Raw genomic sequence first — 26,532 nt, 5'->3', positions numbered from 1 at the left:
TGATGTTCTCCTTGTTGACATGCTGCCTCCTCTTCAGATTTTCAATTGCATTTTAATTGTTGATGTAATGATTTTCCATACGGTAGTGGATTACATGTAACACTATTAAAAACAGACCTCTACAACTAGTACGCACACGACCACTATTAGTCTGTAAATCAAGACCCCTTTTAAAAAAAAGCCCCAATCTGTGCCGCATAAAAAAATAACGCTGCCCGGGCGGCGACCGCCCAAGCACAGAGCGTATTTTGCGGGGCGGCGAGTGAAAAGTGAGCAGGCGCCGCCCAAATTTTAACTCCGCGCTAAAACTTCAGCGGCGACCGAGCGATGCCCTAAAAACGAGCGCGTGCCTGGGCGGCCGCCGCTCGGTGGCCGGGCAGCCGCCGGGCAGAATTGGGTAAAAACTCGCCGCTCGGCCGCCGAGCAGGCTACTTTTGGGTAATGTGACCATAGCATTACAGCACGTATTATGCAATTCGCGTTCTGACTATTGAAATACAAATATTCGTAACAGGTGAATGAAATGATTCGTATCGAGGCACTCAGTATAAATTTGGTTACATTACGAAAATGGCCTATTAACTAAGATCTTGAAGATGAATGTCTATTTACAAGATTTATCTGCAGGGAAGTAGAGTTAATTGTCCTGAAATGGCAACATATCACATATAAACCTTGGTATATGTCAGTCTTATGTACGTCAGTCTTCAGTCAGGTAACTGTGCTACATTTATCATTTTAATTAACAGACATTTTGATCATCGAGCTTCATGCCTAGCACCATCTAATATGAAGCCTTTTCCATTTCTTTTGTTCACATGTAAAGGACAAAGATGTCATTCGAGGCGTGATCCTTGTTTTCCTCACATGTGTATCCTTCGGTACGTATGATTCTGGTCAACGATGATTTAATATTATCATTATTATTAAATAATTGATGGTTAACGTAGTAGCAGAAGTAGAAGTAGTAGCATTCAACATAAATACAATGAAACATTGATGATTAAACATTGATAATGACATTATTAATCAAAATGTTGTCGTTATCACTATTTATTTATTTATTATTCATTTATTTGGCGCTTCCAATACATGTCAAAAAAGAACACACAAATGAGTTAGCAAAATATGTTTTTAAAAAAAACTTCATTAAAAAGCCGACCATAGATTTTGAGACTATTGGGTCGGTCGCAAAGGGCAATACAACATCTTTTTTACGCCTTATACCGTACTCTTTACTCAACTTTATATTCTCTCCTGGTTTATATCTCGTTCAAAGCCTCTCTCGTTTCTTCGAATGAGAACAAGAAGACAAGCACTTGTTGTTCGGACGGATTAGGGCTGGATTACACCTTACCAATGCTCAACGAATGTAAGGCGAAACTGCATTCTAATGGCAGCATGGTACAGACCATCCCAAAGCTTATCCCATACACATCTGCGGAAGCTGCTTGTCCAAGAAGGAGGAGTAAACTGGGGATCCCATCCGGACACAGAGTGTGCAGATTTCCTGGTAAGTCATTCTTCGCCTCCTATTAACATGGTAAAACATAAAATCTGTTCTACTGTTAATTTTTGTTTGAAAATGTAATAATGTAAACTCAGCCAAAAGTGTCATAAGATTCAATATAATATGTTAGAGACCATTTTAAGACATTGGCAACAATGGTTGACAGTCTTTCTATATAGCAGTCGGGTTCTATGGCCCGAACCCCCCCCCCCCCCCCATCCCCTCCCAACATGGCTTGAATTCATCCAGTCCATGACAAACCTTTGTCAAGAAAAGGAATTAATGTCACTGTACATCACAGAACACGGAAGACTGCCGAGGAGAAGGTGTTGTTAACTTTATTAATCACTGGTCAAACAAGTAAAGATGGTTAACATAATGCTTTACAGAATGAGTGATAGATTAAAGGTTCCGGCGATAATTGATCTACGATAACCGAATCTCTAAGTTCAACCTAGTATCCATCAACGTGCACGTTCCTAACCCTAACCCTCACCCTAACACCAAACCAGTAGTACAGGGAGTCTGTTTGGGGATTCAGGGTTAAAGTCAATGGGAAAAAAATCCTTAAGTACAGGGTCAATGAGAGCGAATGTTCAGAATACAGGTTTTTTTTTGATCGTGTACAAAATGAATAAAAGTTTATTATTACACGTATATCAATGGAGAAAAAAGGAATATTATGTGTACAAAATGAATGAAAGTTTATTATGAAGAACGGCTGACTTATAACACGCGTGTCTATGGGATTTTGACATTTTAAAATTACATAGAGATTTTTAATTTCATCGAATCTTTACATAAATAAACATGTACATTTCCATCGATTTCGTTCATACATCTATTCAACTCCATCGATTTATTACCCCTCTCATTCTCCATCGAATCATTACTCCTCTCATTCTCCATCCTCTCACTATCCATCGAATCAATAAGAAACAACGGTACTATTGCTGAAAAGAGGTAATTCAAATACATAAGAAACTAGACCTATACAAAATCAATACCCTTGACATAATATGGTACAATACACTTCCCCATGCCGGATCACAGTATAGTCTGCAAGCACAAACCCTGGTCAGTCGTAAAAGTGAGTCTGCACTATAAGACTACCATAGGCCATGTACTGGAGCTGCTCCTGACACAACCAGTAGGTAGCTGGGCTAGACTTCTCTCAAGGCACAATGATTTTTTGATAAAGTGTCAAATTAGGGTCTGTGGCTGCAGACTAATCACAGTATGGGTAAATACACGTTCCTTTATTTAGTTGATCGAACTATTATTGATCCAACCTACAACAACGTTGTAAACGTTCCTCAGAAAGTCAAACTCAAAGTATAGAAAGAAAATTCCATAGACACGCATGTTAAACGTCAGTTCCACAAAGAAAATACCTATCCACTATTCAAAACGTCAATAATTCCTAAAAATCTTTAAGTGAGAGGAATAATGATTCGATGGATAGTGAGAGGATGGAGAGTGAGAGGGGGTAATGATACGATGGAGAATGAGAGGGGGTAATGATACGATGGAGAATGAGAGGGGGTAATGATACGATGGAGAATGAGAGGGGGTAATGATACGATGGAGAATGAGAGGGGTAATGATACGATGGAGAATGAGAGGGGGTAATGATACGATGGAGAATGAGAGGGGTAATGATAAGATGGAGGATGAGAGGGGTAATGATACGATGGAGAATGAGAGGGGGTAATGATACGATGGAGAATGAGAGGGGTAATGATACGATGGAGAATGAGAGGGGGTAATGATACGATGGAGAATGAGAGGGGTAATTATTCGATGGAGAATGAGAGTTATTTAGTTCTTGCATCTTTTCTATCAGTCTATCATTCAAAGTGTTCTTCTATTCAATCTCATTTGTTTTTATGGAAATCTCACACAAGCAGACAAAACTAAACTCGAACGTCCTAGGAAAATTGCTCAACGTATTATCGGCATTGAATTACCACCCCTATCAGTTTTGTTTGAAGATCGCTTATTGACTTAAATAACTTCTATTATGAAAGATCCATCACATCCACTATTTTCTTGTTTTACTTTAACCGCTCAGGAATCCGCCTGCGTGTACCAATTACCCGTAGAGCCAGATACAGAAATTCTTTTATTCCAAATTCCATGCACATCTACAATGCAAAAATAACACGAAGTTCTCAGCTTTAAGCGAAATAATAGCGATAATAGCGATTATGATTATTTGTTAACTTTTTCTCCACCCGCCCAGTAAATAAACTTGTAGGGATTGGGTTGGAAAGTTTTCCACCTTATCACCTTTGTGTGTCAAAAACATCCGTTGTTTAGCTCTGTTGCTGATTTTTTTTGATTTTTCTGTCATGCATTATAATCTAATTGGAAATTATGCCATCTCTCCTTTTCTATCTCTCCCCTTTCCCTGTGGACCCTTACCAACTCTCCCTATATTTCTCTCTTTTATCAGTCCTTCGAGCTTGATCTCTTTGCCTTTCTCTTTCTGCTCGTATTTCGATTGTGATGCTGCTCCTATTCTACTTTCATATTCACATCTATATTCATTCCTGAATTTATTCATGATGTGATTCAGAATTGTATTTAAAATTCTTGCTATGTATAAGTCATAACTGTCTTGTCATGTTTTGTGCTGAAAGCCGGAGGACCGTACCTGCTCATAGACTTTTTCTTATAGAGTCTTGACGCCCTTCTGGCTTTCAGCACACGACACCATGTTTTTGTCTTATGTTTTATTTATTACATGTTACACCAATGGAAAACAAATGTCTGTATTACATTATGGACAATAAAATCTTGAATCTTGAATCTTGAATCTTGAATAGATGTATGAACGAAATCGATGGAAATGTATATTGATGTAAAGATTCGATGAAATGAAAAAATCTCTATGTAATTTAAACATGTCAAAATCCCATAGACACGCGTGTTATAAGTCGGCCGTTCTCCACAATAAACTTCCATTCATTTTGTACACATAATATTCCTTTTTTTTTCTCCATTAAAATACGTGTTATAATAAACTTCCATTCATTTTTTTTTTACGATAAAAAAAACTGTATTCTGAACATTCGCTCTCATTGACCCTGTACTTAAGGATTTTTTCCCATTGACTTTAACCCTGAATCCCCAAACAGACTGCCTGTACTACTACTCAAACCGTATTGCGACTCACGCAATAATATCACACCTTTGGCAAAATGAAAACCGGAACAACTGTTTGATTATCAAATTAGTACAGGGTCCAATTCGGTGTCAATTTGAGAACCAGCAGGAATGTCAGAATTGAAAAATTAGTTCATGTCGTTAAAGAAAGAAATTTGACCATAAATTGTACATGTACCTCAGCACGGCAACTATATTTAAAAGTTTATCTTACAAGTACCATACAGAAAATTCCTGAAGATTGTTTTGGCTAATTTCGGTCGGCGCGCCGCGCCGCGCCGCGACCCGACTCTAGCCATTACGTTAGAATAATTTGGAGTTATCAGTATTTTAATCTCGCGGCGTGAAAGTAAAAATCTTCATTTTTGTTTTACTTTCTAAGCTGGGAAGTAGATTTTGGTCACCGGGTACTTGAATGTTTGTTTTTTGTTTTTTTCTCTCAATATTCATAACACTTTCTGTCGACAAAGTTCGGCACGTAGGCTAGAAGGGGGGGATATTTTTGATGTTCGGATCAAGGGGCCTTTGACAACGCATTTCCGATGGAGATCTTTTGCCATTGTGTGTATGTGTTTTGTAATGCACGAAAATACGATTTTATTTTTATTCATTTATTTATTAATTTTAGTTAGTTTTTTTTTTTGGGGGGGGGGGGGGCTTTGGGTGCAAACCGACGGCTTACTGTTATGATCGAAGCGGTGAAAACTAATGCATTCGATGGAGAGACTCTTATTATGACAAGCTGAAATCAGACGTCTAATACTTTTATTTTTGTAATGTAACCATAATGTAGGGCTATATACCAATGTCTAAAAATGACATATTTTCACTTTGAGGTTTCCCTATGTAGGTGTCCCTTTTTCCAGAAAGTGCCCCTCTTTGTTGGTGCCCCCTCAGTGATTAGGAGCAGTAGGCCTACCTGAAAGAATACAGTGATACATTAAATGCGTCAAGGGTATAAAGGGAGTTTCAGAAGTAACTGTTTTCCTAAACAATCAACATGCTATCGTTGACTCGAGCTATAGTTGCATTATCCTGTCTCCTCTTTTTACTACAGATTGTAGCGAAAATACCTGTCGAAACGGCTGGTGTGAGGAGACTATGAAAAACTTCAAATGCCACTGCTCTGCCGGATATCGAGGGAAACGTTGCGATAAACGTGAGAATAAAAACAATCACAATGATTATCTGACAAGTCGGTTAGACGAATTAAAAACCATTTATACAACTTATTTTTGCTAGTAACCAGAATTGATCAACTTTGTCAAAAGGAAAGGTAGTATGAGTGTACATAACAATCAACCGATTGTCAGACCCTCCTTCCTTTCTGTATCTCTGCCCCCCCCCCCTTCCCCCTCTTATTCTCCTCCCCCTTGCCCTCCATACTTTCTGTCTGTGTACCTATCTGTCTGTCTCTCTCTCTCTCTCTCTCTCTCTCTCACTCTGCCTCTAAATTTCTCTCTCGATTTTGCTGTTGCTATCTTTCTTTCCACATTTCATTTCTCTCTCTCTTCAATATTCTCTCCCTCTCTCCTTCTCTCTTTCTATTTGAATTGAATTGAATTGATAACTTTATTTATACACGGTTAAAAAAGCCCAAACAGTTACAAGACTGATTTCCATTGGGGCCGTGTGAAACAATGTAAATACATCGAATTAACATAACAATGACAATGGTACATCAAATGACATATTTAAAACAAACAGGAAATAATCAAGAAAAATATTTTTTTAAATAACGATAGAATAGTACTGCAGAAAATATGAATAACAATGATCATGAGTGACCAAACAAGAGTACTGTAAATATACTTCAAATTCAAATTGTTAATAAGAATTGTTACTAGTGCATATAAACTGCCAGAAATGATATATAAAAAGAATCAAATGTGACTGGTCAAGATACTGCATTATCAAAATTAAGGATATGATTACAATGTTGTTGTTTTTAATTTAAGTCAGTAAAAAAACACTTGAAAGTGAAGTAGAATAACAAGCACAACAGATAAAACTCTATTATTTAATCATTTTTTGGATAAAATGAAATGAAACTATACTAAATCATATGGAAATTTAAAAATACCCGAGCAGATGCATACACAACAATATAAATTCAAACAACACAAAAATGTACACACCAAAAATAAGCTGGAAACCTTCGAAAGTTCATAGACATATTTGAGCATAGTATATTATATATGATTATAAATTGGTTATTCTTTTAAGTCCTGTTGTGAAACTGTATTGTGCAGCTTGCACTTCGTGTGGTAGTGAGTTTCATAGGCAAGCGCCTCTGTACACAGATGTGCGTTTGGTACTATCCGTTTTAGGCTGGATTATCTTAATACATAGGTTGCCACTTCTCGTATCGTATGGTCTTTCTCTGAACGAAAATTTATCAATTAAATAAGAAGGGGCTTTTTTATTAAGTATATTGAAAGTCATTAAAGCAATATTTGCTTTCCTTTTCTGTTCAAGCGTATCCCATCCAAGTTTATTAAGGTTGTAGCTTCCGGATGAATCCCAAGGGGCATCATGTATTATTCGAGCTGCCCGATTTTGAATTTTTTGGAGATCATTTTGAAGGCACTTTCCACAGTTTCCCCATATTACATCACAATAGGAGAGGTGGGATAAAATCAAAGCATTATATACTAATTTCAACGTATCTTTACCAACAATATTACTTATTGATTTTAACATATACAATCCACTACGACATTTCTTTTGTACAGATTGAATATGGTCTGTCCATGATAAAGTTTCATCCACAATCACTCCTAAATGCTTGCAAGTAGTAACTCTTTTCAGAGGGGTTCCATCTATTTTTTTAAACATCACTTTATTGTTCAAACTTGCACAACAAAGGAGAAGATACAATAGCCCAGGACAATTACATTTTACTGGAAAATGTAGGGCATTAAAAATACATACATGTAGATATACAGTGTATAATGTTATATAACATCAACAAAAATTAACTAATTTTACAACATAGTGAAAACTAAGGAGTTATGGATATTCCTAGCTATAGATGAAATAAGAGGAGCTAAATATTGAAATTTCATTTGATATATCAACTTAATAAATACGAAGCATACATAATGAGTATTATGAGAGTTTGATTTGAGTTAATGTTTAATACAAAGATGATTCTGTCAGTGCCATGCAATGAAAAGAGGCGAGCAATAGAAAGAAAATATAAGACTGGTTATAAGGTGTATTAACCAATGTGTGTGTGTGTGAGTAATTACATACTTGAAATGCGAAGGGGAATTTTGGTTTCCCATTTATTGGCATTCTTTGAGTAGTAGATGACAAACGAAGAAACAATAGATAGTTTGGATAGAGTCTGTCGAACTTGTTTCAAATTGACAGGTTTTCTAATTTCTTTCAACAGCTGCTTTAGCCTCGTCACATTGTCTGGCGAAATATGACCTCTAGAGCCGATTTCCAAAGGAAGATACACCACAGAATATCCATTAGCCTGCATGTATGTCGGTAACTAACGGGGCATATTTTGTTCGATTTATATTCATGTGCCTTAACTACATTTATTTCAAAGGGAACTGACAATTCAAGTATGAGGATTTTCTTTAAGTTCTTCCAAAAAACACAAATGTCTGGGATGAGGTTGGTTTGGGTACAATATAGTGGAATTGTGGAGATGCCTTCTTTTGTCCATCGCTCTACCTTCAGGTCTGTGTACATAATATTGTCGCTAAGAGAGGCGATGCCTTCTTGAATAATTTAGGCAAGATACAAAAGTATGTTGTCATGGCGCCAAGTATAGCGTCCCTCGTCAAGTGACACAGGGCATGCGTTCAATACATGGTGTACCGTTTCTCTATTTTCACATTTTTTACAGTTTGCTGATGCCCTTTTACCCCATCGAGTAAAGTTTGCATTCGTATTAAGTGTATCTGAAAGCGAATTCATGAGAAATTTTGCAACTTTGTTGGGTAGGTTGTATATCAGGCTTTTCCATTCTACTGATTTTGATTCCAAGTTTGCAAGTTCAAAAAATCTGACGTTGGACTAAAAATGACTGGATATGATTCAGCCAGTCTTGTGACCTTTTTTGTACTAGAGAGTCTTTAACCTGTGATTTCAATTTTGGAAGAGTGGCATTAGGGTCTTTAAAGCGATTGAAAAACATTATGACTATTCACCACTGTTGACTTTTTTCTGGTCCACTGAGATTCTCTTTGAAGGGCAACATCTAAGCAATGATTAACCTTAGCATCACCAGTTGCTCTTATTCTTGTGTAGTTTATTGTGTGAGCTTCATAGTATAAATCAGAAATGTTGAGTACTATGTTAAGACATTTTGGCATATGAAGGAAGGCCAACGTGGCCGGTCTGGCAAGGCCGGATCATTTTTTCAAGTATGTATTGCATAAAGCATCTAGTAGTTTTAGATGAGTATCAGTGAGCTCATTGACTGTGAGGTGGAATCTCAGTGATATTTACTATTCAAAGTTGTATTACGTGCTAGTTTTAAACGATTTTTTGTTCCTAGTATAATGTATTCTGTTTTATTTATATTTAAACTTAACTTATTGACATCAAGCCATTTTTTCACATTTACTAATTCTTCGTTTACTTTGTTTTCCAGTTCAGAAAAGTCATTACTAGCATAATATAAAATAGTTTCATCAGCATACATATTTATTTTGCAATTTTTTAGTACTAAGGGTAAATCGTTGATGTGCATAATAAAGATAAGTGGTCCAAGGATGGACCCTTGTGGAATTCTAGATTGAATAGGTAAAAACTCAGACGATATACCATGGATTGTGTTTTTTGGGTATCTCTCATACAGATAACTTGTAAACCAATTAAGTGTGTGTTGTCCAATACCATAATATTTTAATTTTTTAATTAGTAAATCATATTCAACTGTGTCGAAGGCTTTCTTCAAATCTATCATTACAGAGCACACCACTTTGCCTTGTTCAAAGCTTTTCAATCATTCATCTATCGAATGCAGCAATGCAGTGGCCGTTGAGTGCAGTGGCCGAAAGCCAGATTGATATACGTTGATTAGATTATTACTATTCAGATAGTCATATAACTGATCAAAAACTACACGTTCTAGTATAGGATTTCCCGGCGAAATTCGCGAGAATTCATTTACTTTGCATTTAAGTTAGCGCAGATCGGCTTTGCCATGCCAATTATCATTCAATTTTCCCGTTTTGGTATTCAATTTAGAATTTTGGTCGAAGGGTTTCATAGATCTATCATTCAATTTAGAAACTGCTCAACTAGCATTCAAATTAATATTCACCTGTCGAGGCATCGTTTTTATCATTCAAATTAACACCTGTCATTCGTATTCGAATTATGTTTATTCAAGTTAGGAATGTTAGGGGGAAGAAATACAACCCACGCTTACAGTTTAAAAAAAATGCAATTAAGTGCATGATTTGCCATTATGGTCTTTTCTTTTATTCCATTTATTAATTTTGAGGACAATGCATATACTGTAGTCACACATTAGGTAAGAAAGGGGCGAAATCAAGGGATATGGCATTTCTGCACGGACATGTTCATATACCCCGGAAAAGGGGACACAAAAATACCTACCCCAGTCACAATATTGTACCATTCCTCCATAATGAAATTGTGATAAATTTATGATGAAACACAAGACAAACAACTTCCGTACATGAAAATTTTCAAAAATATTGACACCATCAAGTCCGTAGATGTAAGTCGTTTTTTTTTCCTTCTTAACAATCAAACTTAAAGGATGATGAATATCATATAAATCTAAAAGTATATATTAAGTGTATAAAATGCAAGAAAATAAAATATGGTGAAATACACATTGAAAAAACAATCTTGAAAGAAAAAGAATGAACTATAAAAAGTGTGTAATAAATGAGAAATGTATATTGACCATCAATTTAAGTGCACAAAGTGCTAATTTGAATGCTACAAATGAATTCGAATGCTAAAAGTACACCTTTGCGATGTCAGAAATCGTGTTGCGCCAAATCGAATGGCCAAATAGCGAAAGAAGCACATTATTCATTAATTTCAATGAAACATACATAGGATTTAACGAAAACTTAATAGATAGGAAAACAAGAAAAGGGAATATAAACCCAAGATATATCTGACAGCACTAAAACCGTTGAATTTGAACGCAAGATAAATTAATTGAAATGACAAACTCGCGAATTAGGTAGGAAAATCCTATACTTTCGAAAGTATTGGCAATATTGATATCGGTCTAAAATTTGTGGGTGCATTTGTTCCACCTTTATGTAGAGTTCTTACTCTTGCCTTTTCCCACTCGATAGGTACACATCAGGTAGTAATAGAGGTATATATAACATGTGTTAAAGGTTCATTAATACTGGAAATTGCCAGCTTAATCAGTTTCATCGGTATCATATCACATCCCATTGCTTTGTCATTTGACAGTTTCAACAATTGTTTTTTCACTTCATCTATGGTTACTGGGATAATTTGAAAGATATTGGTCAGCGTATGCGGTAAGAATTGCATAAAATTGTTGATTGCATTAACTCTCTCCTTCCCTCCCCCTCTCTCTCTCTAACACACTTTCTTTTTATGTATTTCTTTCTCTATCTCTGTCTGTCTGTCTGTCTGTCTCTCTCTCTCTCTCTCTCTCTCTCTGTCTCTGTCATTCTACCTTTCTCTTTCTCTCTCGATTTCTTTTCTCTCCGTCTCTCAATACCTCCCCTTTCGCTTTCACTTTCACATGTATACAATATGCTACAACATGAATCAACTTCTTGTTCTCGGCAGCCGCTCAGGCGTCAAAAGCCAGAAATTGAATATCATGTGATGAGTTGTCCAGTAAGATTTGTTAAATTTGGGTAAATATGAATAAATTTATTTTACCCTCGGATTGTATTATCTGGGCCCCGTCTTATGAAGAGTTGACATTAATCGCAAATTATTTGCAATTGATATCAATCGCAACTATGTACATACGAGATATAGGGGAGTGCAAACTTACGATTGATAAGAGGACTTGCGATTGATTTGGATCAATCGCAACTCTACAAGACGGGCTCAGGTGTATATATCATATTTCTTCTTCTTCAGCATCAACTACACAACAAGACACCCCAACGATGTCCACGACGGAATCCACCACCTGTCGTCCTACCACAAATACTCGTAAGAAAACTTCATTTACACCACCTCTCTTTCTCTCTCTCTCTCTCTCTCTCTATCTCTCTACAATGTCATCCTCTCCCCATTCTCTCTCTCTCTCTCTCTCTCACTCTCTCTCTCTCTTTCTCGCTCTCTCTCCAATCTCTCTCTCTCCAATATCTCTCCATCAACTTTTCTCCCCTTTTCTCTTTTACCAGCCCCCCCCCCCCCCCAATTTGTCTTTATAATATATTATTACCTCTTCTTTTTGTGTTAGGCCTAATCAGATATGATTAGCTGAATACAAGTCACTTATGGATCCAAAGAACAAAGAAGCTTCCTATAAAGATACACTTTGCTGATGACATTGAATGCACTTTTTTCTAAAATGCTTGCTCATTCACGAATTTGAATGACCACCGAGGTACCGTAGCCGGCATTAGATGAATTTGAATGCTCTTTGCACGAAATGTACGCTCTTAGCTAACATATTTTGATTGACCCAATATAACGATTGAATGCACGGATAGTGAATTTGAATGAACGGATTTTTAATTTGAAAGCGGATTCAACACTGCGAGTGCCATGCACTTGCGCGAATTCGAATGCTCGGAATGAAAAAAGTGTGAAATTGGCCGCAAAAAACCTATAATACGGTTGTCACTGACTAGCTAAACTTTTTTATATTTGTCCTAGCATGTCTGCCGAAGCCCTGTCACAATGGAGGAACGTGTACGGAGATCAGGACTGGATTCCACTGCGCATGTCTAGACGGTTTCCATGGTGATAGATGTGAATATGGTAAGTGTATATCTTGAATAATTAGCTCTTGCTGATAAATTTTGAGGCAACCGGTCCGCCCTAATCTTCACTGTGGTATATTGGTGAAGGCTTTTGACTCTTATGCGAGAGACATGGGTTCGAACATAGCTCGAATTGGTATTTACATCCTTGGACAAAGCTTTGTTTCGCCCTCCTTTTCCTCCCTTTTCCGCCTACCATGCAGCTCTGTTCAATTCTTGATCCATTCGACTTTCAGTCTCTTTCAGTATCACTACAATTTCCTTGTTCTGTTTTCCCCAATCTCCGCTCCTATTACTGTTACTTCTCTCTCTATTTCTCACTATCTGCTATGTTAAGTTTTCGGGTTTCTCTGTCCATGTAATGTATTCTACTGTGGTGTGTTTTCTATGTCCTGTTTACTTTGTCATGTAAATGTATTGCTATGTTTAATCATTTATATCTTTTACATACATATTTATATAATTATACAAGTGAAGAAGAAATAATGAAGCAAATATTTTTTATGGAAACACCCACATAATAATTTGTATGCCAAATGTACTTTTACTTTTGTGCATGACCAATCAATTAAACCGAACTAAACTTAACCGTCTCGACCCAGGCATTAATGGATACCTGGCAATGGTCTAGTAACAATAATTTTCTGCAGAAAGAGCAGTACCAATACTGACGTGGCTGCCCTGGGTAAATAAGACCAGGGCCCCGTCTTACAAAGAGTTAATATCAATCGCAACTTATTTGCGATTGATATCAATCGCAGATATGTACATAAGAGATAGGAGACTGCAAACTTGCGATTGATTGGAGGACTTACGATTGATTTGGATCAATCGTAACTCTTTGTAAGACGGGGCCCAGTTGTTTTACTTGTTAACACTACCGTCTCATTTATGCCAAAGTTGAAGACAACATTATCACCACTGAATTAACGACCGACTCTGTATATACGCCGTCTGCTGAAGCATCAAAGACAACAAAGGTCAGGGAAACGTCAATCACTGCTGAACTTACTATGCCTACAGCGGAACAAACAACATCATTAAAAACGTCAACTTCAACGCAAAGTAAGTATAGAGTTGTGTTTTGCAGATAGATAGATTACTATAATAAAAAGTGTGGTTTTGTTCGTGTTTTTAGGCATGTTCATGCGTCCACACGTAGCAGTCCACTATGTTGACGTGTAAATCTAAAAGTCCCTATTATGTAGAGGTGCCGTGGTCTAGTAAATACGCCATCGGACGTACTGTGGCCCACGTGGTTCGCGGTTCGAGTCCCATGCACCCCGGCATTAATGTCATTTGACAAGATATTGATCTGAATTCGCTACTCTCCACCCAGTTCAGTGTAGTATTACTGACAGGACGTTATTCATTGAATGCTCTCAGCGTCTTGGGGCAACGGGGCTAAACCATGGTAATAATGATTGTACTTAATTATTGGCACATTGACTCTCCCCTATGATGGATATGCACGCAAAGTAAAAGTAGCCATTATCATCATTTTTATGCCACCATGTCGTTTCAGCCACAGATGATGTCAACAGTATCACCACCGACTCAACAACTGAGGCTGCAACTACAGAAACATTGCAGACAACAACCATGGCAACAGTCAGAGAAACGACTAGCACTGCTGATGTTTCATCAAATCGAGACACGAACGTACCAGAAAGCACCACTGCTGCTGTGACAACACTCGGTCAGTTCAAGAATAATTGTTAATATAAAATTAACTTATAATGGACTATCTTGATGTTTTATCTATTTATTATAAATTGATAAACCAAAATGCAGTCCTTAAACCCCAAAGTAAATTAATGTTCCCGTTGTACATGGACATCTATTGAAATGACAGTGACATATTACGTAATCTGAACATGATTTTCAATTTATTAGAGGGTAATGAAATTCTAGGAAGTTGATTTCTCGAAAGTCTATGTGATCGCGTTTATATAATACCTGCCACAGATGAAGTCATCAGCACGTCCACCGACTCAACAACTGAGGCTGCAACTACAGAAACATTGCAGACAATAACCATGACAACAGTCAGAGAAACGACTAGCACTGCTGATGTTTCATCAGATCGAGACGCGACTGTACTAGAAAGCACCGCTGCTACTGTGACAACGCTCGGTCCTACGCTCGGTTAGTTCAATAATTGTTGAGAGAATATAGTAACTGTGTAATGGACTTGTTATACAATTTGCGATGGGTCGACTCTTACATGCTAAAGTATCGTTGAACCACAACATGGAACCATCTCTCGAACAAAATCCGCGCATTTCCGATTCCCAGACTTCCCTTCTGAATACAATGTTGGCTTAACATATCAAGGGGGTCATGAGCTGATGCCAAATGTAATACTTGTAACCATGTAAAGAAAAATGGTGGTACGACATAAAATGGATGATGCTTCTGTGACAAATGCTCCACAGTTATTATACGCTAACCAAAGTCTTAACCCTCATCCGTTGACCTAATACTGTCGCTAACTCTAACCTTAACCCTAACCCTAAACCTCGCCTAAACTTGCAACCGAAACCTAACCTTAGAATCTTCAAAGAAGCCCGGAGCAATTGTCACCTGCGCATAATATGTCGTCACACCGAAGTGAAAGCCAACCAAATAACTTTCGAAGTGTATAATAATGGTCGAGGGCGAGATGGTTGGAGAGCCACAAGCTTCACGGCATGACGGACATGTGCTCTATATAAGAAGACACCATTAATGTAGTAGTAGTAGTCAGTGGCGTAATGGGCAAAAACGTTGGGGGGGGGGGCTGACAAAAAAATCCGCATCACCCCACTCTTACATGCAGGCCCCGCTGAACATTTTTCAAAGTGGGACTTAGGGGCAAAGCCCCGGTGGGGGTCAAAGGGCGGAGCCCCCGAAGCTCAAGGAGTATGGGCATCAGTGGCGGATCCAGGAATTTCTTAAGTGGGTGGGGGGCAAAAACTGGCATGGGGTATAATAATATGTAAAACGATGAAGCGACAGAGCGAGGCTTTAGCGGCGAGGGAGCGGAGCGACCGATCATATTACAACGATTTAATAGGCACTTCCTGCAGTAATATGACGTAAAATTGCTTTCTCCTAACCCATCCAGGAGTAAGGATCTTTGGCGCATTAATGTTCACCGTTGTACCGTTCTAGACTCTTAATCCTAGTATGAATTCAGTTGCCCTCCCGCGCTTCACGCGAAAGCTTGGCGTTACATTAAATTAAAGATAAAGAAGACGATTCGTTGCCTTGTACCGTTCTCTACTTTTAATCCTTGTCTGAATTCAGTTTCCCCACTGGGCCCCTTAACGGTACACGCGCAGTCTGTGTTACATGATGTACGTATGGAACGTTCGTTTGCAAATCTGTGCACGCACAACCCGAGTGGTGCATGGATAGCATGTTATCTCCCGGCAGTGCTTGTCGCAGTAGCTTCTGGAAAGGAAAACATATGCTCTTCCTGGCAATTTGAAAACTGTGTCAGTTTGCAACAGAAATGGAGAAACGCGTCTTTTGTTGAAAATCATGTAATATCACGAAAATTTATAAATCACTTAGATGGAATTAAAAATAAGTCATGGTTTAATTTTATTGGGGGGGGGGGCTGGCGCCCCTCAAGCCCCCCCCCCTCCCACCAGCACGCCAGTGGTAGTAGTAGTAGTAGTAGTAGTAGTAGTAGTAGTAGTAGTAGTGGTAGTAGTGGTAGTAGTAGTAGTAGTATAGTAGGAATATTAATATTAATAGGAGTATAGAAGTAGTAGTAGTAGTAGTAGTAGTAGTAGTAGTAGTAGTAGTAGTAATAGTAGTAGTAGCAGTAGTAGTAGTAGTAGTAGTAGTAGTAGTAGTAAACCCATTCCAAAAAAGTCTAAAAAAATGGATCGTTTCATGCAATTCTAGATGGTCTAAAATATTACTTTTTCACTCAAATAGAACCAAATTTCTTGGGTTACAGAAAATAATGGTCCTTACCTTTGTCGTTATAGAACAATGTTCTTGCAAGTATCCAGCAAAGGTTCGTCGATTGCCACACTTTGATCTGTACAAGGTTTGTCGATTGCCACACTTTATTCTTACCAACGTTCGTCGATCGCCGCACTTTACTTTGACCAAGGTTCGTCGATTGCCACACCTTGATCTATCCAAGGTTTGTCGGTCGCCACACTTAACTCTTTCCAAGGTTTGTCGATCGCCGCACTTTACTTTGACCAAGGTTCGTCGATTGCCACACCTTGATCTATCCAAGGTTTGTCGATCGCCACACTTAACTCTTTCCAAGGTTTGTCGATCGCCGCACTTTACTTTGACCATGGTTCGTTGATTGCCACACCTTGATCTGTCCAAGGTTTGTCGATCGCCACACTTTATTCTGACCAAGGTTTTTCGATAGCCACACTCTACTCTTACCAAGGTTCGTCGATCGCCACACTTTACTCTTACCAAGGTTCGTCGATTGCCACGTAACCTTGATCTGTCCAAGGTTTGTCGATCGCCACACTTTACTCTGTCCAAGGTTCGTCGATTGCCACACCTTGATCTGTCCAAGGTTTGTCGATCGCCACACTTTATTCTTACCAAGGTTCGTCGATTGCCACACCTTGATCTGTCCAAGGTTTGTCGATCGCCACACTTTACTCTGTCCAAGGTTCGTCGATTGTCACACCTTGATCTGTCCAAGGTTTGTCGATCGCCACACTTTATTCTTACCAAGGTTCGTCGATCGCCGCACTTTACTTTGACCAAGGTTCGTCGATTGCCACACCTTGATCTATCCAAGGTTTGTCGATCGCCACACTTTATTCTTACCAAGGTTCGTCGATCGCCACACTCTACTCTTGCTAAGCTGTACCAAAATTTGAAAAAGTTGTCTCAAATTTTCTGTAAACAATTTTGTAACTTCCGAAACAACTTTGAATTTAAAGTAGCAGAAAATATATGAACTGCAGGACATATCTATCCTAACATTTTGTTAACATCACATGGCAGCTACCCACCAAAACAAAAAATTTGCAATACATTATTACAATACTATTTTATGGTTAAAACCAATTTTCCGTAAACAGTTGCAATGTCCAAAGCAAATAAACCCAATTAAATGATGATAATCCATATTTAAGGGTATCTAGAGTGAATAAATTGTTTTGAAATAAGTTATTATAAGTCTTAACACAAGTCAAATCACAAATCAGGCCTTTCAAATCAATAATTTTTTGTAATCACAAGAAGGGTGTTTCCGACGTTACACAATGATGGTTGCACAAATTCTTGGTGATCAGCAGTGTCTGATTCATTGAATGAATATTCATCCACATGATGAGTGAAGAGATCGCCATGTTGTTTTCTAGCGCCAACTTGATGATTTTCAGAAGATACATCATCATGACTCAATTGTGATATATCCATACCATCAATAGACAAATCGTCCTGACTGAGTGAAGTCGAGGGAGCAAATTTTTGCTTTTTCTTGGGAGTACTTGCAGCAATACATACTGGTGCTTCTGCTAGGTCTACATCATGCAGACTTAGTTGCAATATATCTTGTAGTAACTCTGAGTCTGAGTCAGACTCATAAATACTGCCTGAATGAAAATCCATGTCATCGATGGACAGATCATGAATATGATTAATCCCTGCTGCTGTAGCCATGTTAGAGTCTTAGACTTGTTATATCTGACAATATAATGATTATTTTCAATCATGATATGATTGATTGATATTCACAGAGATTAAGTTTTTATAGTTTTTTTAATGCAGTGAATGACTCCTGTCAGTAGGCCTATAATGTAGACTTACTGCTTACTACATGCTCTACGGAAAATACTTCCAATATCCACCTCCCTGCGAGTGAGTGGATGTATGTAAATCCTGTGGCAGGGGCATTATGACATTACGAACCCCACCACTATAGCACAGCAGTCAATGTAATCTGGTGGGTATAGCACTACCCCAGTTTTGTTTCTCTCGTTAAAACTTTGAGAGAGCTACTACTATTACACAGGCATCAATGGGAATCTGATGGGGTCTCACTACCCCAATTGGACAGAGCCTTGAGGCTCTGAGTGAGAGATTAAGATATTGCATTGCAGCTGGACTCTTCATCATCTTACGTAATACTAGTGTAAACAAACTCTTACTGGGGTCTGCCTGAAAGGAAATGAGAAGTAGGAAATAAGTATTTTACTTGTTTTAAGATATTTTCATGTCCTGAAGTCACTAATAATTTAGATGAAGACCAAAATGAAAGTTCGAACGAAGCAAAATGACCCATAATTGGCAATATAACAACAATTTTAACTCTGGCAGCGAACCCCTGCATGTGTCTTTCTCCCTTCTCCCTTCCTTTCCCCATGTATCATGCTTATCTCTCTCTCTCGCTATCACCTCATCAAGGTCTCGGTGGGGGTGGATTACAGCGCTAGTGTTTACTTAGGGCTTATCACAATCTCAGCTCTAGTACAAGTAGATGGTGAAAGTCAAATCAGGGTTTGAATTTTAAACGACAAGTTTTTGTCATGACAGATAAACTTTGTTATGTTTATTGTCAAGGGTTTGGAGTTATACAATAATAAATCCATGTTTTGAGGAGGGAACTTTGTAGGTTTGTTTGTTCATAGACTTAAAACATATGTTGTAAGTCTATGGTTTGATAAATAGAGGTCAAGGAATTTAGGAAATGTTAGTTTTGAGCCCACTCTTATTTCCACCTACCATTTGAAATCAAGTCATGAATGAAATTATATGCTCTTCCAAAGAATAGAATTACAGCTTTTCTAAATCTAAATAAAACAAAATTGTTATGTATCAATTTGAAATAAGAACCTGCAGACTGTGAATGTGCATTTCCATTAATTGAGACTTTTTTTATAAATAAAATACATGATTTATGCAGAAGCAAGCAAATCAGAAATATCAAGTATAGTCACGAAATCCTAATTAAAATTTGAGCTCGAGGCCTCAAAATAAAATGAACCTTGAACCTTGAACCTTGAATATGAAGAAGCAAGGATAGACTATATTAAGAGTATTTATTATCTCCAAACTTTGGAGACTCGAATCGGTCACATCATACGAATATGGTGGCCCTGAAGGGACATCGCGAATAGACTAAATCGTGAAAAATATGCGATAAAATTCACGATATCGTCAATTTTATCGCATATTTTTCACGAAGAAATTCACGAAATTGACGATATCGTGAACTTTATCGTGAACTTTTCACGATGAAATTGACGATATCGTGAATTTTATCGTGAAAATTTCACGATATAAAGTTCACGATATCGTCAATTTTATCGTGTACTCTATCGTGTACTCTATCGTGTACTCTCCTGACGGGCGCTTCGTAAACAAAACCAGCCCTAGCTGGGGGAGACAGAGAGAAAGAAAAAAGGGAAAGGGAAAGAGAAGATAAAAGGAAAGAAAGAATAATAAGAAGAAAAGAGGGAAACGGGGGGGGGCGAAGGGCTCTTGCCTCCTCCTCACTCCCCCCCCCCCCGCCAAAAAATAAATAAGGAGAGAGAGAAGGGAAAGGGAAAGGGAAAGAAAATATAAAAGGAAAGAAAGAAGAGGAAGAAGGAAAGGGGGAAACGGGGGAAGGGCGAAAGGCTCTTACCTCCCCCCCCCCCCCCCCGCCCAAAAAATAAATAAGAGAGAGAGAGAGAGAGAGAAGGGAAAGGGAAAGAAAGAAGAGGAATAAGAGGGAAACAGGGGAAGGGCGAAGGGCTCTTGCCTCCCCCCCCCCCCCCGCCAAAAATAAATAAGAGAGAGAAGGGAAAGGGAAAGAAAATATAAAAGGAAAGAAAGAAGAGGAATAAGAAGGAAAGAGGGAAACGGGGGAAGGGCGAAGGGCTCTTGCCTCCTCCCTCCCCACCCCCCGCCAAAAAAATAAATAAGAGATAGAGAGAGAAGGGAAAGGGAAAGGGAAAGAGAAGATAAAAGGAAAGAAAGAAGAGGAAGAAGAAGAAGAAAAGAGGGAAACGGGGGCGAAGGGCTCTTGCATCCCCCCGCCCAAAAAATAAATAAGAGAGAGAGAGAGAGAAGGGAAAGGGAAAGAGAATAAAAAAGGAAAGGAAGAAGAATAAGAAGAAAAGAGGGGCTCTTGCGGGAGGACCCCCCTCCCGCGCCAACAAATAAATAGGAGAGAGAGAGAGAGATAGAGAGAAGGGAAAGGGAAAGGGAAAGAAAAAATAAAAGGAAAGAAAGAAGAAGACGGAAAGAGGGAAACGGGGGAAGGGCGAAAGGCTCTTACCTCCCCCTCCCCCCTCCCGCCATAAAGGGAAAGAGAAGGGAGAGGGAAAGAAAATATAAAAGGAAAGAAAGAAGAGGAAAAAGAATAAGAAAAGAGGGAAACAGGGGCGAAGGGCTCTTGCCTCCTTTCTTTTCTTTCTTTTCCTTTCTTTCCTATTCTCCCTCTTTTTCATTTTTCTTTTTCTTTCTTTCCCTTTCCTTCTCTCTCTCTCTCTTATTTATTTTTTGGCGGGGGGCGGGGGGACGAGGCAAAAGCCCTTTGCCCCCGTTTCCCTCTCTTCTTCTTCTTCCTCTTCTTTCTTTCCTTTTATCTTCTCTTTCCCTTTCCCTTTCCCTTCTCTCTCTCTCTCTGATTTATTTTTTGGCGGGGGGGGGGAGGGGGGGGGCAAGAGTCCTTCGCCCTTCCCCCGTTTTCCTCTTTTCTTTTTCTTCCTCTTCTTTCTTTCCTTTTATCTTCTCTTTCCCTTTCCCTTTCCCTTCTCTCTCTCTCTCTGATTTATTTTTTGGCGGGGAGGGGGGGGGAGTGAGGAGGCAAGAGCCCTTCGCCCGGCCCCCCCCCCCCCGTTTCCCTCTTTTCTTCTTATTATTCTTTCTTTCCTTTTATCTTCTCTTTCCCTTTCCCTTTTTTCCTTCTCTCTGTCTCCCCCAGCTAGGGCTGGCTTTGTTTACGAAGCGCCCGTCCGGGAGAGTACACGATAGAGTACACGATAGAGTACACGATAAAATTGACGATATCGTGAACTTTATATCGTGAACTTTTCACGATAAAATTCACGATATCGTCAATTTCATCGTGAAAAGTTCACGATAAAGTTCACGATATCGTCAATTTCGTGAATTTCTTCGTGAAAAATATGCGATAAAATTGACGATATCGTGAATTTTATCGCATATTTTTCACGATTTAGTCTATTCGCGATGTCCCTTCAGGGCCACCATACACGAAGGGTGCAAATGATAAACTGATCCTCCACGTCCTGAACATCTGTCTTGGAAAGCCTGATCCGCCCTTTCAGAAATCGGAGAGAGGCAATACCATTTACATTGTCCAGGTGCGAAACTTGTCCAATGGGGGAAATCTGCTGCCTGAATAAAACACAGCCACCCAGTCTCCTTGGACAACAGTTTTTCCATTCCTCAGGTGAAGCTGCAATGGAAAAAAACTTATTGGTTAGTAATTTTATATAAACTAGTTCAAACATGTCAAGAATGATATGCAAAATGAGATTATTCTACAAACCAAGACAATAACAATTTTTTTCCCCCTTTCTTTCTGATGCAAGCAGAATTGGTGCTAGGCGCATCATCAGACTTTTTGTGGAACTGATTCATGAATAATTCCTATTTGGCCTGATAGTCTTCAACTTCAAACTTTTTGTACCTTTTTGGTTTCGATCATGTTACACTACATACAAGGTCATTTGCAAAATTACAATCATAACAATGGAGCACATACATCTTTAAATCATTTATAACACTTATGACACACATATAATAGGCTATTGTACATTATAGATGTTAAACACAAATATTCATGCTGAAATATGTCATGCATTAATAATAATCTATATACTTTAATTGCATTGAGTGAGCAAATATCAATACCTTAGAAGAAATATTCTCACCTTATTTATGCAGTTATCAAGGCCCAGGAAAAAAATGATGAACGAATGGTGATCCAGAATGATGTATCCTTTTTAAATTGTAGTCCAAGTTTAGGTGCACACCAATTCCTTTATATTGTTATATAATGGTAGTACAAGTCTACACCCCTTGGTAATAATATGTAATATCACTCAGTATATGCCCCTATACAGATAAGACCCACCCTGCGAAATACCAGACCTCCTTCCAAGACATTTGTTTAACTTATTCTAGCCAAATAAACCCCAAATTGTATACACTCGATAAGAGCCCCCAAACCTCCAAAACAAAAGACTTACTGTCTTTCTCCCAATAACCAAAACCCCCTTTCCCAGAACAGATTACATGTGTAAGCTAAATGACTGTGAGAGGGAACTTGTCTTTGTCCCTTTGACACAATGTAACCTACCCTCATATCCATTTTGTATCCTTCTGTATAAATTATGAGAGGTTCTGGCTTTGTAGAGAGGAGTTCAGTTTTGATCACCATTAGATCAAGGCCCTCTTTCTAGCTGGCTCTCTCTTCATCTTGTGTTTTACATATGTGGAAGTTCGTAGATGTCCCTTCAGGGCCACCATATTCGTGTACAGTACGTGCATGAAAAGGATGAATTTTTTACACACCCTCTTATGAAGGACAAAGTAGAAATTGCTAAACAAATGTATAGTGAATTTCATATGTGACTCCCATTCCTCAAACCCACATAAAGTGGCCAGATATATGTGCTATGAGCCAAAATGTGTGAATTATAGTAGGCTTGTTGCATTTTGAGGTACGATGATTACTAAGGACACATATTCCTTGGATCGAAAGAAAAAAAAATTCATCCAAACTCTGTATCTATGCAAATTAGGTCTAACTTCCATAATTTATGCAAATTTATTCTTTGTAATAGGATATTCCATTACAATGGGTTCTTTATTGACACATTTAAAAGAGAACATATTTTTTGGATCAAAAGATTTGTTTTGTTAAGCTCTGTTTATATGCAAATTAGGCCTAATTTGCATAATTTATTCAAATGTATCAAAGGCATCGTTTAACAATGTTAAATCTGAGATGCACGGCCCTACGTGTTATCAGTGTCTGTGATATTGTGTAATATTGAAGCCCTAAAAAAAATCGCGCTTCAAAATGATCAAGAAGTGCCTCAAAAAAGTTTTTAAAAATCAGTGACCGGTTTTACCAAACCTGTTTTCCCCAACAGACTGTAGTGTTATTTTCAAATCATAAATATCTTAATAATCAGACAGGCGATCGGCTTGTAAAATTCATGGGGTTCCTGACTTACCTAAAGGTTTATAATTATCATTGCAGCATGAGCTAACTCCAGGATTTTGTTTCAGAATCTAAAACAAAGTTACCGGATCCCTTTAATGGAAATGGAAAATCTATTACAATGGTGTTTTTATCAAGATATTGGAATTTACATGTTCCTTGGATCAAAAAAGAAAATTCAGCCAGAGACACTCTGTATGTATGCAAATAAGCAAATTAGGCTTTATTTTGTGAGATAATGAAAAACTGAGTGTAAGACTTGAAAATGTCTACAATTTTAATGACAGACATCAAATGCATAAGTTTGTATGAAAAATGGTTGAAACCAATGCTTTTTAGAGAGCACCCTCTTTTGTTTGAATGGCTCTTTTTAAAATAATGATGGGCCTTTTACGAAGTCACTATTTTCTTTACCTTTCGAGCTTGGTGGTGTTGAACTTATTTGTTTGTAATGTTATTGTGCATGTTTTGGATACTATAGCTCGGCCTTGCCAAAACTATACCATCCCTTTAATGTAATCAGTGTAAAGGCATATCTTTTCAATGCTACACATTGATGATTTAGGGAGTAGAGAGAAATTAATGAACAGATGGATTTGTGATGTAACCAGTTGATTTTTCAACAAAATTAATATGTCCAACAGATAGGGTGCCCTTTCCAATGAAAACGATACCAAGAATAGTCCTTTTGGTCGTGTAGTTTTGCATTAGTGCTCTTAGAGTGACACCATGTCAGGTTCCCTTTTTTTGTCAATTTTTACCAAGTCAGTGCGCCTTAGCGTCGAACAATGAGCAATACGTATGCCATTGTTAGTGTGCATTTAGCTGTTTGCCAATAATGGGCATAGTTGCTCGATGATATGATGACAGGAACTGCGATTTATCAGGAAGTGACTTGGTAAAAATGGCAAAAGTGGGAACCTGACATGGTCTTACTTAAGACGTCCTACAAAAAAAACTACTCGTTCCAAAATTACTGTTCTTGGTATCATTTCTCATCTGAACGGACATTCTATCCGGTGGACACAATCACTTTGTTACTTTATTTTGGAAAGTACCCCATTGCATTGTTGTTGTTGTTGTGTTTTTTTTTGTGTTTTTTTTTTGTGTTTTTTTTTTGGGGGGGGCTCCCTGTTTATACATAAACCGTTGTTATCAGAGCTAGTTTAAAAGTTGTTTCAAAGTAATTTGTAATGAGTGTAACAATGACAATTTTGTTTTCCTTCTATTTTTTTTAATATAATGTTTAAATATCTGCATTACTGAAATGATCTTTGAATTTATCAAATATTTCTATAACTAGAATATTCATGTTCCTATGATAATATTTTGAAATACATAAGTCTTCCATATGTATTCATTTAATTCAAATAGTAATACAGACCTTTCACTCTGTAATAACAAGCATTTTCACTTTCTTAAACCCATGTTACATTAACCCATTTATGAGTGGTCCCCAAAATGTCCTGAACAGGGGAACATGGACTGCAATTGATTACCAGCACTTGCAAGAGTAATAATAAAGTGAATATCATATAATTATATTGAATAAAAACTACTTTGTTGTTTCAAAGATTTGATTATGATTGATATACATTGTTCTGTATGAGATAAGTGTGACATTCAACAAACCTTAGACAGATCAAGGTATGGCAATTGTATACCTCTGAAAGAGTAAAGTGTGGCGATCGACGAACCTTGGTAACAATATGGTGTGGAGATCGACGAACCTTTGAAAGAGTAAAGTGTGGCAATCGACGAACCTAAGTAAGAGTATGGTGTGGCGATCGACAAACATTGGAAAGATTTAAGTGTGGCGATCGACGAACCTTAGTAAGAGTATGGTGTGGCGATCGACAAACATTGGAAAGAGTAAAGTGTGGCGATCGACGAACCTTAGTAAGAGTAAAGTGTAGCAATCGACAAACCTTTGACAGATCAAGGTGTGGCGATCGACAAACCATGGACAGATCAAGGTGTGGCAATCGACAAACCTTGGACAGATCAACGTGGTGCAATCGACAAACCTTGGAAAGAGTAAAGTGTGGCAAACGACGAACGTTGGTAATAATAAAGTGTGGCGATCGACGAACCTTGGTAATAATAAAGTGTGGCGATCGACGAACCTTGGTCAAAGTAAAGTGTGGCGATCAACAAACCTTGGACAGATCAAGGTGTGGCGATCGACTAGCCTTGGACAGATCAAGGTGTGGCGATCGACAAACTTTGGAAAGAGTAAAGTGCGGCGATCGACAAACCTTGGAAAGAGTTAAGTGTGGCGATCAACGAACCTTGGTCAAAATAAAGTGCGGCGATCGACAAACCTTGGAATGAGTAAAGTGTGGCGATCGACGAACCTTGGTCAAAGTAAAGTGTTACGATCGAAAAACCTTGGACAGATCAAGGTGTGGCAATCGACGAACCTTGGTCAAAGTAAAGTGTGGCGATTGACAAACCTTGGACAGATCAAGGTGTGGCAATCGACGAACCTTGGTCAAAGTAAAGTGCGGCGATCGACGAACGTTGGTAAGAATAAAGTGTGGCAATCGACAAACCTTGTACAGATCAAGGTGTGACAATTGACGAACCTTTGCTGGATACTTGCAAGAAAATTGTTCTATAACGACAAAGGTAAGGACCATTATTTTCTGTTACCCAAGAAATTTGGTTCTATTTGAGTGAAAAAGTAATATTTTAGACCATCAAGAATTACATGAAACGGTCCATTTTTTTAGACT

At 38.2% G+C, this 26,532-nt stretch overlaps 1 protein-coding gene across 3 annotated transcripts in view; it reads left to right on the top strand.

Annotated features, from left to right (window-relative positions):
* The first annotated feature begins 1,284 nt into the window (after window positions 1-1,284).
* LOC105442777 (neurogenic locus notch homolog protein 1-like) overlaps window positions 1,285-26,532 on the top strand; it is a 27,750-nt gene continuing 2,502 nt past the window's right edge. The window contains exons 1-7 of one of the 3 annotated variants that reach the window (XM_030983175.1): window positions 1,285-1,513; window positions 5,739-5,840; window positions 11,771-11,845; window positions 12,518-12,622; window positions 13,531-13,689; window positions 14,150-14,323; window positions 14,593-14,772. In XM_030983175.1, coding sequence (XP_030839035.1) covers window positions 1,360-1,513; window positions 5,739-5,840; window positions 11,771-11,845; window positions 12,518-12,622; window positions 13,531-13,689; window positions 14,150-14,323; window positions 14,593-14,772 — 949 coding nt within the window. In that variant the 5' untranslated portion in view covers window positions 1,285-1,359. Of the gene's footprint in view, window positions 1,514-5,738; window positions 5,841-11,770; window positions 11,846-12,517; window positions 12,623-13,524; window positions 13,690-14,149; window positions 14,324-14,592; window positions 14,773-26,532 lie in introns of all 3 variants that reach the window. The other 2 variants (XM_030983174.1, XM_030983173.1) reach the window with 2 other exon arrangements.

This window comes from Strongylocentrotus purpuratus, unplaced genomic scaffold (assembly GCF_000002235.5).
Source record: "Strongylocentrotus purpuratus isolate Spur 01 unplaced genomic scaffold, Spur_5.0 spur5_scaffold_13, whole genome shotgun sequence".
Lineage (NCBI taxonomy): Eukaryota > Metazoa > Echinodermata > Echinoidea > Camarodonta > Strongylocentrotidae > Strongylocentrotus > Strongylocentrotus purpuratus.
Note: the sequence above shows the minus strand (reverse complement) of the source record. Positions and strands in the feature narration are given on the sequence as shown.